Source organism: Papio anubis, chromosome 16 (assembly GCF_008728515.1).
Source record: "Papio anubis isolate 15944 chromosome 16, Panubis1.0, whole genome shotgun sequence".
NCBI lineage: Eukaryota > Metazoa > Chordata > Mammalia > Primates > Cercopithecidae > Papio > Papio anubis.
Window position 1 is genome coordinate 25532609 of NC_044991.1, and position 12957 is coordinate 25545565.

Genomic DNA, 12957 nt, shown 5'->3' on the forward strand with positions numbered 1-12957 from the left:
GTTCTAGGCTGTGCAAATTCAGCAGTGAATGAGGCAGATGAAGTTTCCGCCCTTGTGGAACTTAAATTCTAGAAGAGAGAAACAGATGGCCAACAAATCAACAAAGAGAATGGGAATAGTGGTAGACTGGGTGCCGCGGCTCACCCCTGTAATCCCAGCACTTTTGGAGGCCGAGGCAGGCGGATCACTTGAGGTCAGAAGTTCAAGACAACATAGTGAAACCCCTTCTCTACTAAAAATAGAAAAATTAACCAGACGTGGTGGCGGGCGCCTGTAATCCCAGCTACTTGGAAGGCAGAGGCAGGAGAATGGCTTGAACCCGGGAGGCGGAGGTTGTAGTGAGCCAAGATCGCGCCATTGCACTCCAACCGGGGCCACCAGAGCAAAACACTATCTGAAAAAAAAAAAAAAAGAATGGGAATAGTGGTGCGTGCCCTACAGGAACTAAGATAGGGGATGGGATTGGGGAGGGGTCTGCCTTAGTCAGTGTGGTCAGGAAAGGAGATGACATCTTATGTGAACCCTAAGAGAAGCAGCAGCCCACTATGCAAAGGACCTGAACAAATAATTGATAAAATGGGAAGCATGGAGCTCAGATAAAATGGGAAGCAGGCCTCAGACCTCCAAAAGACAAGATGAGGAGGGGGAAGGAAAGCAGGTATCAAAACATCCTAAACAGCCCGAAAGGCCTTGTGGGGAGCAGTGCAGCCCTTTTGGGGCACCTACACCCAGGTCACCTTGGTCACCTTGGACCTCTTCCCCTCCGGTCACCTCTGCCTTCCAGGTGAAGCAGATCATGGAGGAGGCTGTGACACGCAAGTTTGTCCACGAAGACAGCAGCCACATCATCTCCTTCTGTGGTGAGTCTGTAGCCTGGGAAAGTGGCTTCTTTCTCTGTGGGCAGCCTCGGGGAAGTGGCGTCTTTGAGCCACTGTTTTGCTTTATGACTCTGAAGTTAGTTTTGGATTCCAAAGGGGGACTCCACTGGAGAATTTGAAAATACAGAACAGTGTAGATAAACAATTAAAAATGACTTCTGTACCCCATGAAGAGGTCAGTGTGGTTAACACTGGAGGAGTTGATCGTCTTCCCCTCCCCGTGGGCACCGTTCACACTGACCGTGCCTCAAGTGACACACGGTCTTGCGTCTGAGGAATGGGCTCCCTGTCCATCATTCTGCCTGTGGCTATTGCTAGGTAAAGGGAGAGGGTAGATGGGGACTTTTTAAAAAAGGGAACTAAGAGCCCGTGACATAGCCTGAAGGGTCATGTCCATCTGGCTCAGCAAAGCAGGCAGGCCCAGGGCTCAGAGCGTGACTCAGACATGTCTCCTTGAACCAGCTCTGCTCACAAGCTTCCAGAAATAACCCCATGGCCAGGCTCTTGCTGTACTTTAAGAATGGTAGAGATGGGTTCTGAGTGTCTCTGAGGTCAGGATTATCAGTGTGTACATAGAAGTGGTAGTCTGTCTTTCTATCTCCCTGAAAATGTCTTAATTTAATAATTGGAGTGTCTCATAATGAAGGACGTGTTCGAATTCCCCTCCCGTGATCTTGGTCCTGTGGAGAGGCCTGAGCTAGGACAGCTGGCCAGCCCATCAGCTGCCGTCCAAATGGCTGGGGGCACCACCCCACGGGGCCCACAACATGCTGAGCACACACCGTGTCCTGGGAGGCCACGGACCTCAGTTCACCCCCTTTTCAGCCAGGCAGACCTGGATCCACCTCTGCCACTTTCTTGAATTGACTTTGGGCAAGATCTTTCTATTTTTTCTTTTTTTGAGACAGGATCTCACTCTGTCACCTAGGCTGGAGCGCAGTGGCGCAATCACAGCTCACTGCAGCTTCAACCTCCTAGGCTCAAGCGTTCCTCCCACCTCAGCTTCCCGAGTAGCTGGGACCGCAAGTATGTGCCACCACACCTGGCAAATGTTTAAATTTTCTGTAAAGGCAGAGTCTTGCCGTGTTGTCAGGGCTGGTCTTGAATTCCTAGGTTCAAACATTCCTCTCTCCTTGGCCTCCCAAAATGAAGACCTTATTTTTTTAAGTGGGATGTCTTTATGTAAACATATAGCTGTACACGCATACACACACACATAATTAGATACATATATGTATGTGTGTGTGTATATATATATATATTTGTATTCCCAGCTTTTTGTGTGTTCCCGAATATTTTTATTTCCAAATAAAATTGCATGCATGTCCATCTTAAGACTTGCTAGCATACTTACCAATTAACTTAGAGGAATAAAAGTGATAAAAATAGTATAATAATTCGGTAGCTCTACTCAAAAGTATTTGGGTGGGAGAAATTTGATGGCACTAAATGAAACCTGAAGAACCTCCTTGAGGTTTCTTTTGTCCGTTGTTTCTTATAAGCCGTTGTCAGGAAGGATTAAACAATGTCTACAAAGTCTGAATAGACAGCTCACTTACATCACCATAAGCAAATGAAAAGTACTGCATATATAAGTTAAAAGTAAGATATCTAAGAGATCATCTCCAGGAATATTTTAAATCTGTGGGCAGATTAGGCAATATTTGATCATTCATTCAAAACAAACTGTTTTCTAATGCAAAAAAAAACAAAACAAAAACAAAAAAAACCCCAAAATGATGAGACCAAAACTTGTCAATATTTCTCCTTGCACATAGCATAACCTTGGTCAAGCTCTGCCCCCTGAGAGCACTGGTTTGCTCTTTAGAGCTCTTACTTCATGGGTTTTGTCACAAGAATTAGGAAAGGTAAATTTTAACAATTATCTGACACCCAGCAGATGCCTAATAAAGAGTACTTCTTATGTAATCACTTTTTCAATAAACGTTGATTATGCACCTATCCAAGTGTGAGCTTCCCGTCTCTTGGCTAAGACAGAGGGTAAGAAGATTGAGAGGGCTCTCCAAGGTTCCTGTGTCTGACAGAAGCTCTGGGACATGCTGGGTGCTGGGGAGCATGGGCAGGGCAGGGCAGGGCCTGCTGACTGCCATGTCCCCGCAGCGGCTGTGGAGGCCTGCGTCCTACACGGGCTTCGGCGGCGGGCGGCCGGCTTTCTACGCAGCAACAAGATCGCAGCCCTCTTTATGAAAGTGGGCAAGAGCTTCCCGCCGGCTGAGGATCTGAGCCGCAAGGTGCAAGACCTGGAGCAGCTGATTGAGAGCGCGTGAGTGCAAAATGTGGGGCACAGGTGGGAGCAGCTCCCCAGAGAATAGTCCACAGTCCTCCCTGGGCCCCGAGAGAGCCTGCATCCCCGGGCACTCTCTTCACTCCCTATCCTGCTCCTCAAACCCACCAGACTCTTTCTCACCCCAGGGTCTTTGCATGTGCCTCACCCTCCACCAGACTCACCCATCTGATCATCCGTAGCTGCTTTCTTGCCATCATTCAGACCTTCCGTTAGCTCAGAAAATTCCACCCCTGCATGTTCTCTTCGATATCGCCCTGTTTATTTTCCTCCCAGTTGTTGATTGGACATCTGTAGTTATTCATGTCAGGTTTGTTTGATTGTTGTCTATCTCACTTGATGCTGAACTCCATGAGAGAAAACTAGATCTGTTTTCTCCCATTATGTCTCAAGCATCTGGGCCAGTGTCTAGCACCTGGTAGATGCCCAAGAAACAACTGTTGAGTGAGAGCCTACTGGGAGCCACGGCCCATTCTAAATGCAAGGCAACCAAAGTTTGATAGAACCAATATGGTCTCTGTCTGTGTGGACCAGACACGAGGGCCACATATCAATAGGCATATTGTAACACATTCAAATACACTGATTAGAAGTTAAAAAAAAAAACCCCGGCTGGGTGTGGTGGCTCACGCCTGTAATCCCAGCACTTTGGGAGGCCGAGGCTGGTGGATCACCTGAGGTCAGGAGTTCGAGACCAGCCTGGCCAACATGGTGAAACCCCGTCTCTACTAAAAATATACAAGTTAGCCGGGCATGGTGGCAGGCGCCTGTAATCCCATCTACTCGGGAGGCTGAGGCAGGAGAATTGCTTGAACCTGGGAGATGGAGGTTGCAGTGAGCTGAGATCGTGCCATGGCACTCCAGCCTGGGCAACAGACAAGACTCCTTCCCAAAAAAAAAGTTTAAAAAAAAAACCCTTATATTGAAGTAACCTTTGAAGGGGAGAGGTGGCTTCCCTCCTTCGTCTTGGTGGCTGGTGGTATGTGTTAGGGGGAGGCTCAAGGACAGAATGTGTGCATGTGAGCACTTTCAGCCAGAGCCACTCCCTGGGAGGTCCTGTCTGCACAGCCAAACCCCCAGTCTATACTACAGCCTGGTCAGGGATGACAAATTTGGTTTCAACTCCTGGCAACAAATTTGGTCTAGTGGCTTCCCAGAGGAATGTACTGTGGTTCTGAACCTATGATTGGGTGTTCTGGGGAAAAGCACATGGATTGATTGGTCATGTCTGTCAAGGGCAAAGGCAGGGAAGAGACAAGCATACAAGCATGTCCTATGTTTGCAGTCTCTGTTGTGGGTGGTCACTCCACTTCACTGGATGAGAATGGCCCTTTCCTTGCGTTTCAGGCCCTGCCTGCCCAGGGCTGCTGGCCAGAACGGTATGGTGGTCAGAGCTAAGGATTTGGCTCTGTCAACTCCCATTTGGAATGACTTCTCAGCCAACTGGTCTTTGAGTACCTTCCAGTCCATCTGCTAAGTTCCCAGGTGTTTGCAGATAACTTCTTAAAGGATTAGATTTGTCACCCTCCTAATGGAGGAATTAGAGATGCCTGTGCAAGTGGTAAGGGAGAAGCATTTATTCATATATGCAATCACTCATTCATAAACTTTTTTTTTTTTTTTTTTGAGATGGAGTCTCGCTCTGTCGCCCAGGCTGGAGTGCAGTGGCCAGATCTCAGCTCACTGCAAGCTCCGCCTCCCGGGTTTACGCATTCTCCTGCCTCAGCCTCCCGAGTAGCCAGGACCACAGGCGCCCGCCACCTCGCCCAGCTAGTTTTTTGTATTTTTTAGTAGAGACGGGGTTTCACCATGTTAGCCAGGATGGTCTCGATCTCCTGACCTCGTGATCTGCCCGCCTCAGCCTCCCGGAATGCTGGGATTACAGGCTTAAGCCACCGCGCCCGGCCTCATTCATAAACATTTACTAAGCCTCCTCTATATGTCAGCCACTGTGCTGGGCCCTGGAGATATAAACACGAAGAGGGCCCGTGCTTGCCACATGGTAGACTCTCAGTAAGTATTTTATTTTAAAAAAAAAAAATGAGTTGCGGCCGGGTGCGGTGGCTCACGCCTGTAGTCAGCACTTTGGGAGGCCAAGGCAGGCAGAGCACCTGAGGTCGGGAGTTGGAGACCAGCCTGACCAACATGGAGAAACCCCATCTCTACTAAAAGTACAAAATTAGCTGGGCGTGGTGGTGCATGCCTCTAATCCCAGCTACTCAGGAGGCTGAGGCAGGAGAATCGCTTGAACCCGGGAGGCAGAGGTTGCAGTGAGCCGAAATTGTGCCGTTGCACTCCAGCCTGGACAATAAGAGTGAAACTCCATCTCAAAACAACAACAACAAAATAAGTTGCCAATTTCATATCCTCAAGATCACAGCATGGAGGGGAAGACAGAAAAGTGAGCAGGGAGCTCAGCTCCAGAGGCTGACAGAGCACAGACCAGCTTTGATTGGTCCAGGAGAGCTTCCTGTATGTAGGAGGCGAAGCCCTCGCTGAGACCTAAACAGTGAGAGGGATCAGCCTGGGAATGGGTGGGGAGGGAACCCGGAAGAAGCGGCAGCCCAGGGAAAGGCTTCAGATGAGACTCTGGTGCCCTCAGGCATCTGCACATACCTCTGTCTGGCTGGATCATGGAGTGATAAGGGTTAGTGGTAAGGAGATTGTTGGAGAGATGAGTGGGGCAAGGTCTTGTAGCTCTCTGCCAGTCATGTTGAAGAGCTTGCTTCCCAAGTGCACTGGAGACCCAATGAAGGATCTACACTCCAGGACTCTTCTTGGCCAGCACTCCTTTCCAGGAGAGAGAGGCGGGGGGATATCCGTATGAGAATCTGGCTTGCCCTTTGGCAGTGTAGGAAAGTGTCTGTTTAACCACATCTGCACACTCATTGGGTATTATTATTTTTTTAACTCCTGACCAGCTTGCTAGCAGCAATATGGGCTCTTGTGGTTTAGCTGCCATTCCTTCATTTTCCCGAGAGATTGAACATTCTCCCATTTGCCAATTAGTCCTGTGTGGATTTGCTCTTGTGAGTATTTATTCCTCTCTCTCATTGGTTTTGAAGGAGAAACCAGATCCAGGGCCTCCAGGAGAATGTGCGGAAGCTGCCGAAGCTGCCCAGCTTGTCCCCACTTGCCATCAAGCATCTGTGGATTCGCACGGCCTTGTTTGAGAAGGTCCTGGACAAAATTGTGCATTACCTTGTGGAAAACAGCAGGTGAGAGGGAAAGACTCAATACCTGGCCATGCTCTGCCCCCACCTGCTGGCCGTCTTGGGAATTGCATCCCCTCACACAAAGCTGCTTTCTTTTTCTCTTTGACAGCCACTAAGTTTGAAAGGGATTAAATGCCTGAACGTTGGGTAGATTCAAGAGCTTAATGGCAGTGCAAGGTCTTCGGATTTAGGGTGGAGTATAGGAATCCTGAGTTTCTTCCTTCTCCTGTGGATTACTCCACTCAATCACTGTGTGGCCCTAGAGAGTTGCTTAGCCTCTGTGTGCCTGTTAATCTCCTTTGGTAAATGGCATGGCGATTCCCGATACTCAGAGAAGTGAGAAGGGAATTTGGTAAATATACAGCATTTTGAAAATGCATGGTGAGCCTTTCTACATTTTCTCCACTAGCTTAGATTAATCTGATGTGAAAGTTTTATAGTATGAACCCTCTTGGGTAACCATTCATCCATGCATTCATTCATCCAGCAAATATTTAATGAGGACCTGCTGTGTACTGGCACTAACCTAGACATCAGGGATACAGTGGTGATGCCTGTCATGTTACAGAGCTTGTACATCATCTCAAGAGCCATGGAAGAATTTATCACCTGACACTCCTCGTGGCCAGCATGCCTCTCCAGCCCCCAAGAGGTGGCAGGAACAGTGGGATGGGGCGGGGAGAGAGAGAGAGAGAGTGTGTAATATCTCAGAATCTCCCCATCTTTCAGAATATAAAAGTGCTGGCTTAACCACATCTTCACACAGTGGATGTTTTGTTATCATTCTTTGCCCCTTTGCAAGGAAAATATGCATGAAAGTGGCGAGAAAAATCCCTCTTCTCATGAAGTTCATGTGCTTGCAAGGAAAACCAGCAAACAGTCATGGTGATAATACGTGATGGATGTTCCAAGGGGGCGTGGTGGTGTTGATTATTTTCTCCTGGTGGTCAGGGAAAGTGTCCTGGATGGCGCAACAGTTAAGCCTCCATTTGAAGAGCACGGAGGCATTAGCCAGGTGATGGGATGGGGAACGAAGTGTTTCTGGTGGAGGGAGTAGCAGGTGCAGAGGCCTAGAGACAGGAGAGAAAATGCAAGAAATCCAAGCTCTGGATCTCCAGTTCACTATTTACCTTGTAGTAATAACATGTCTCTGCCTCCTGCCCCATGAAGGTTTCTGGGCCTCTTTAATTATTGCCTTTGGCATATGACCTTGAGCATATGACCTGCTGATTCAGTTGGTCAAAGGGAATTAGTAATTTATTTGAGAAGCAATGTCAACCTGCTTTCTTTTCATTTCAACTTTTTATTTTTAATTTAGATTTACATAGAAGTTGCAAAATTAGTACAGAGAGTACTAATTGCCTAACCTCAATGATAACATTTTACATACCCATAGTGCCATGATCAAAACCAGGAAATTGACATTGGTACAATACTATTAACTAACCGCAAAACTTTTTTGGATTTCATCAATTTTTATAGGTACTCAATTTTTTTAATACAGTTCTATGACACTTTAACACATGTATAGTTTCATATAACCCACACCACCATCAGGATACAGAATTATTCCAAAATAAACCTCATCACCCCAAAGAAACTCCTTTCAGCTTCTTTTTTTTTTTTTTTTTTTTTAAGATGGAGTCTTGCTCTGTCGCCCAGGCTGGAGTGCAGTGACGCGATCTCGGCTCACTGCAAGCTCTACCTCCCGGGTTCATGCCATTCTCCTGCCTCAGCCTCCCGAGTAGCTGGGACTACAGGTGCCCACCACCACACCCGGCTAATTTTTTTTTGTATTTTTAGTAGAGACGGGGTTTCACCATATTAGTCAGGATGGTCTTGATCTCCTGACCTCGTGATCCGCCCACCTCAGCCTCCCAAAGTGCTGAGATTACAGGTTTGAGCCACTGCGCCCAGCCCCTTCAGCTACTTTTTACAGTCACACCTCGGTTCCAACGCTACCTGCTAATTTTAAAATTTATTTTTATTTTTTGAGATGGAGTCTCATGCTGTCGCCCAGGTTGGAGTACAATGGCGCAGTCTTGACTCACTGCAACCTCTGTCTCCCATGTTCAAGTGATTCTCATGCCTCAGCCTCCCAAGTAGCTGGTTTTACAGGTATGCACCACCACGCCAGACTAATTTAGTATTTTTAGTAGAGACAGGGTTTCACCATATTGGGCAGACTGGTCTCGAACTCCTGGCCTCAGGTGATCCTCCCACCTTGGCCTCCCAAAGTGCTGGGATTACAGGCATGAGCCACTGTGGCTGGCCTTTTTTTATTTATTTTGAGAGCCCTACCTACTCATTTTTGAGGCAGCATGTTTGAGGGTTTTGATCATGTAATTCTGCTGATTTTTAGAAACTGAGTGGTGGCAAAGTGAAAAGTTTCCTAATGTGTTATCTTCAGATTTGATGCCAAAATGTACAACCTTGATATTAAATAAGTCCAGAGCATGTCAATTCTGGCTCATACAATATTCCAGTTGATGGAAGACTCTCAGAGGGTAAGATTACAGTGATGTTGCCACCATTTCGTGAGGATTTCCTGATGTTGGGCTCTGTGCTGTGCTATGTAAGCAAGTTGTCATTGAATCCTTCCAACAACCCAGGCATTTGAGTTCTATACTTCCTCCCATTTTACAGCTGAGGACCAAAGCTCAGAGAGGGCTCTCACTTGCCCAGCAACACACAGCAAGACAGGGAGTGGCATAGCTGGGCTCCCACCCATTCTGTGGCACTCCAGATCCCATGTCCTTTACTTTCTGCTGTATGCTGGCAAGAGTTGAGGCAGGTGGGCTCAGCCCAAGCCTGTATCTGCCTGCCGTATGGCCTCCAGCAACTAAATCACTTACCCTCTTTTGGGAGAACCCACTCCCGATGTTTAACATGGGTTATTTTCTATTTCCTAAGTATCTCGACTGGGTTGAGAAATAAAGGGAAAGAGCACAAGAAAGAGAAATTTAGGCCGGGCGCGGTGGCTCAAACCTGTAATCCCAGCACTTTGGGAGGCCGAGACGGGTGGATCACGAGGTCAGGAGATCGAGACCATCCTGGCTAACACAGTGAAACCCCGTCTCTACTAAAAAATACAAAAAACTAGCCGGGCGAGGTGGCGGGCGCCTGTAGTCCCAGCTACTCGGGAGGCTGAGGCAGGAGAATGGCGTAAATCCGGGAGGCGGAGCTTGCAGTGAGCCGAGATCCGGCCACTGCACTCCAGCCTGGGCGACAGAGCGAGACTCCGCCTCAAAAAAAAAAAAAAAAAAGAAAAAAGAAAGAGAAATTTAAAGCTGGGTGTCCGGGGCAGGCATCTCATGTTGGCAGGATCCGTGATGTTCCCCGAGCCATAAAAGCAGCAAGTTTCTATTAGCTATTTTCAAAAGGGGAGGAAGTGCACGAATAGGGTGTGGGTCATAGAGATCACATACTTTACAAGGTAATAAAATATCACAAAGCAAATGGAGGCAGGGCGAGATCACAGGACCACCGGATGAGGTGAAATTAAAATTGCTAATGAAGTTTCGGCAGGCATTGTCGTTGATAACATCTTATCAGGAAACAGGGTTTGAGAGCAGACAACCTGTCTGACCAAAATTTATTAGGTGGGAATTTTCCTCCACCTGATAAGCCTGGGAGCGCTAAAGGAGACTGGGGCTTATTTCATCCCTTTGGCTTCGACCATAAAAGATGGGACGGGACGCCTTGAAAGGGGCCGTCTATAAGCCTACCTTCAGGGCGCATTCTCCTTCTCAGGGCTGTTCCTTGCTGAGGAAAAGAATTCAGCGATATTTCTCCTATTTGCTTATGAAAGAGGAGAAATATAGCTCTGTTCCGTCTGGCTCACTGGCAGCCAGTTCAAAGTTGCCTCTCTTGTTCTCTGAACATTGCTGTTATCCTGTTCTTTTTTTAAGATGCCCAGATTTCATATTGTTCAAACACACATGCTCTACAAACAATTTGTGCAGTTGATACAATCACAGGGTCCGCAGGGTCATCTTCCTCAGTTTACGAAGGAGATGACGGGATTAAGAGATTAAAGACAGGTATAGGAAAACACAAGGGTATTGATTGGGGAAGTGATAATTGTCCATGAAATCTTCACAATTTATGTTCAGAGATTACAGTAAAGACAGGTGTAAGAAATTATAAAAGTATTAATTTGGGAAACTAATAAATGTCCATGAAATCTTCACAATTTATGTTCTTCTGCTGCGGCTTCAGCCAGTCCCTCCGTTTGGGGTCCCTGACTTCCCGCAACACCCTCTCTGGGCCTGAGATCCCTTGGGAGGTCAGAACAAGGTCCTTTTCCATCCTAAAATTGTTTGTTTCTAGACCGTATGAGTTTTCAAGGAATTAGAAACCACTACACAATAACTCAGTTGTGGAAACATTCAGCACAAACATTGCATTGATGGTGTATTAGTTCATTTTGATGCTGCTGATAAAGATATGCCTGAAACTGGGAACCAAAAGAGGTTTAATTGGATTTAAAGTTCCACATGGCTGGGGAAGCCTCAGAATCATGGTAGGAGGCAAAAGGCACTTCTTACATGGTGGTGGCAAGAGAAAAATGAGGAAGAAGCAAAAGCAGAAACCTCTGATAAACCCATCATATGTCGTGAGACTTATTCACAATCACAAGAATAGCATGGGAAAGACCGGCCCCCATGATTCAATTACCTTCCTCTGGGTCGCTCCCACAATACGTGGGAAGTCTGGGAGATACAATTCAATTTGGGATTTGGGTGGGGACACGGCCAAACCATATCAGATGGCATCACTTGTTATTCTTCACAGCCAAATCCCAGGGGGCATTTTTGAGCATCTCAGGCCAGTGCTCTCCATATTAGTTATCAAGGCAGGAAAGCTTGTTATACAGCCTTTCAGTACCCACTGCTGCTAAACAGCATTTGGTTGCCCCAGTAATAGAAGGGCAGACATCATCTGAGCCTCTAAGTCACTTCCTGTCTCAAATGGAAGATGTGGTAGAGGCAGATAGAGTCAGCCAGGCCTCTGCAACCTATTAATTATTATTCCTGTTACTGTTATAAAGGCTCTATCATGACCATGTGTTAAGGATGTACATGTTGAGCACTCCGCTACATGCCTTTAATTTTTTGTTTCTCTCCAAAGTCCTTCCAATAGGCTGGTCATGGTGGCTTATGCCTGTAATCTCAGTGCTTTGGAGGCCAAGGTGGTGGGATCACTTGAGGCCAGGAATTCAAGACCAGCCTGGGCAACATAATAAGACCCTGTCTCTACAAAAAATTAAAAAATTAGCCAGGTCTGGTGGCACATGCCTCTAGCCCCAGCTAATCAGGAGGCTGAAGTGGAAGGATCGCTTGAGCCCAGGAGTTCGAGGTTACAGTGCACTTTGATTGTGCCACTGCATTCCAGCCTGGGTGACAGAGAAAGACCTTATCTTTAAAAAAAAAAAAAAAGTTCTTCGGTCAGCCCTATGAGCTATATTATTATTATCCCCATTTTACAGATGGGGCAGCTGAGGCTCTGGGTGGTAACCAAGTGACACTGGGGATTGAACTCTCGTCTGTGGATTGTGCGTCCTCTGCTGGTCTCCATCCAAACCTGCATATTCTCTCCTCTTGCTAGTAAATACTATGAGAAGGAAGCTCTCCTGATGGACCCTGTGGACGGCCCCATCCTTGCGTCTTTGTTGGGTAAGTGGTCCTGTGACCACTTCTAGATGGAGCTGAGCTTCATCTAGACCCCTGCTCTTGAGTCTCAGGGGCAACTCCTCTGGGACACTCTCACCCCTGTCCAGCCTCGCCCATCAAAATGCACGCTGTCCTGGCAGGCTGGAAGAGAGGGTAGTGAGGTGGGCGGCCATCTGGTGGTAGATGAGCGGGAGGACTTTCCGGGGCAGTGGGTTCCCAGCTCCCACGTGCCCCTCAGTGGGGCCCTGTGCCCTAGAGTACACCAAGATGAAGACTGCAGATCACTTCTGGACCGATCCCTCAGCTGACGAACTTGTCCAGAGGCACCGCATCCACAGCTCCCACGTGCGGCAGGACTCGCCCACCAAGCGTCCCGCGCTCTGTGTGAGTGGGGTGGACAGTGGGGCTGTGGGAGGGACCTTGCATGGGGGCAGGAAACAGGGTAGGAGTCCTCAAGGTCACCTCAGGTCTCATCCCTCTGTCTCCCCTCACGCTCTACCAGATCCAGAAGAGGCATTCCAGTGGCAGCATGGACGACCGACCATCCCTCTCTGCCCGCGATTATGTGGAGTCCCTGCATCAGAACTCCCGTGCCACCCTGCTCTATGGCAAAAACAACGTTCTGGTTCAGCCGGTGAGAGGTTATCTTGGGCCCAGATCTTGCACTGAGGGTCTCACTGCAGGTTATGGAGGAAGAGGCCTCTCTGGCTCCAGGTTGCCAATCCATTCATCCATTTATCCACTCACCCATGCACACATCCATCCGCCCAACATTCATTCATCTGTCAGTCTATATGTACATCCCCCCATCCTTACATCCATCCATCCATCCACCCATTGTTACATCCATCCATCCACCCATTGTCACATCCATCCATCCACCC

General features: G+C 47.8%; 1 protein-coding gene across 4 annotated transcripts in view; it reads left to right on the top strand.

The window, feature by feature from the left end:
• The window catches only part of SGSM1 (small G protein signaling modulator 1), a 118246-nt gene that overhangs the window by 35949 nt on the left and 69340 nt on the right, over window positions 1-12957 (top strand). For 2 of the 4 annotated variants that reach the window (XM_031656408.1, XM_031656410.1), the window contains exons 3-8: window positions 785-860; window positions 3000-3162; window positions 6249-6401; window positions 12009-12076; window positions 12312-12457; window positions 12576-12707. In XM_031656408.1, coding sequence (XP_031512268.1) covers window positions 785-860; window positions 3000-3162; window positions 6249-6401; window positions 12009-12076; window positions 12312-12457; window positions 12576-12707 — 738 coding nt within the window. Of the gene's footprint in view, window positions 1-277; window positions 861-2999; window positions 3163-6248; window positions 6402-12008; window positions 12077-12311; window positions 12458-12575; window positions 12708-12957 lie in introns of those variants that run through there. The other 2 variants (XM_031656407.1, XM_031656409.1) reach the window with 2 other exon arrangements.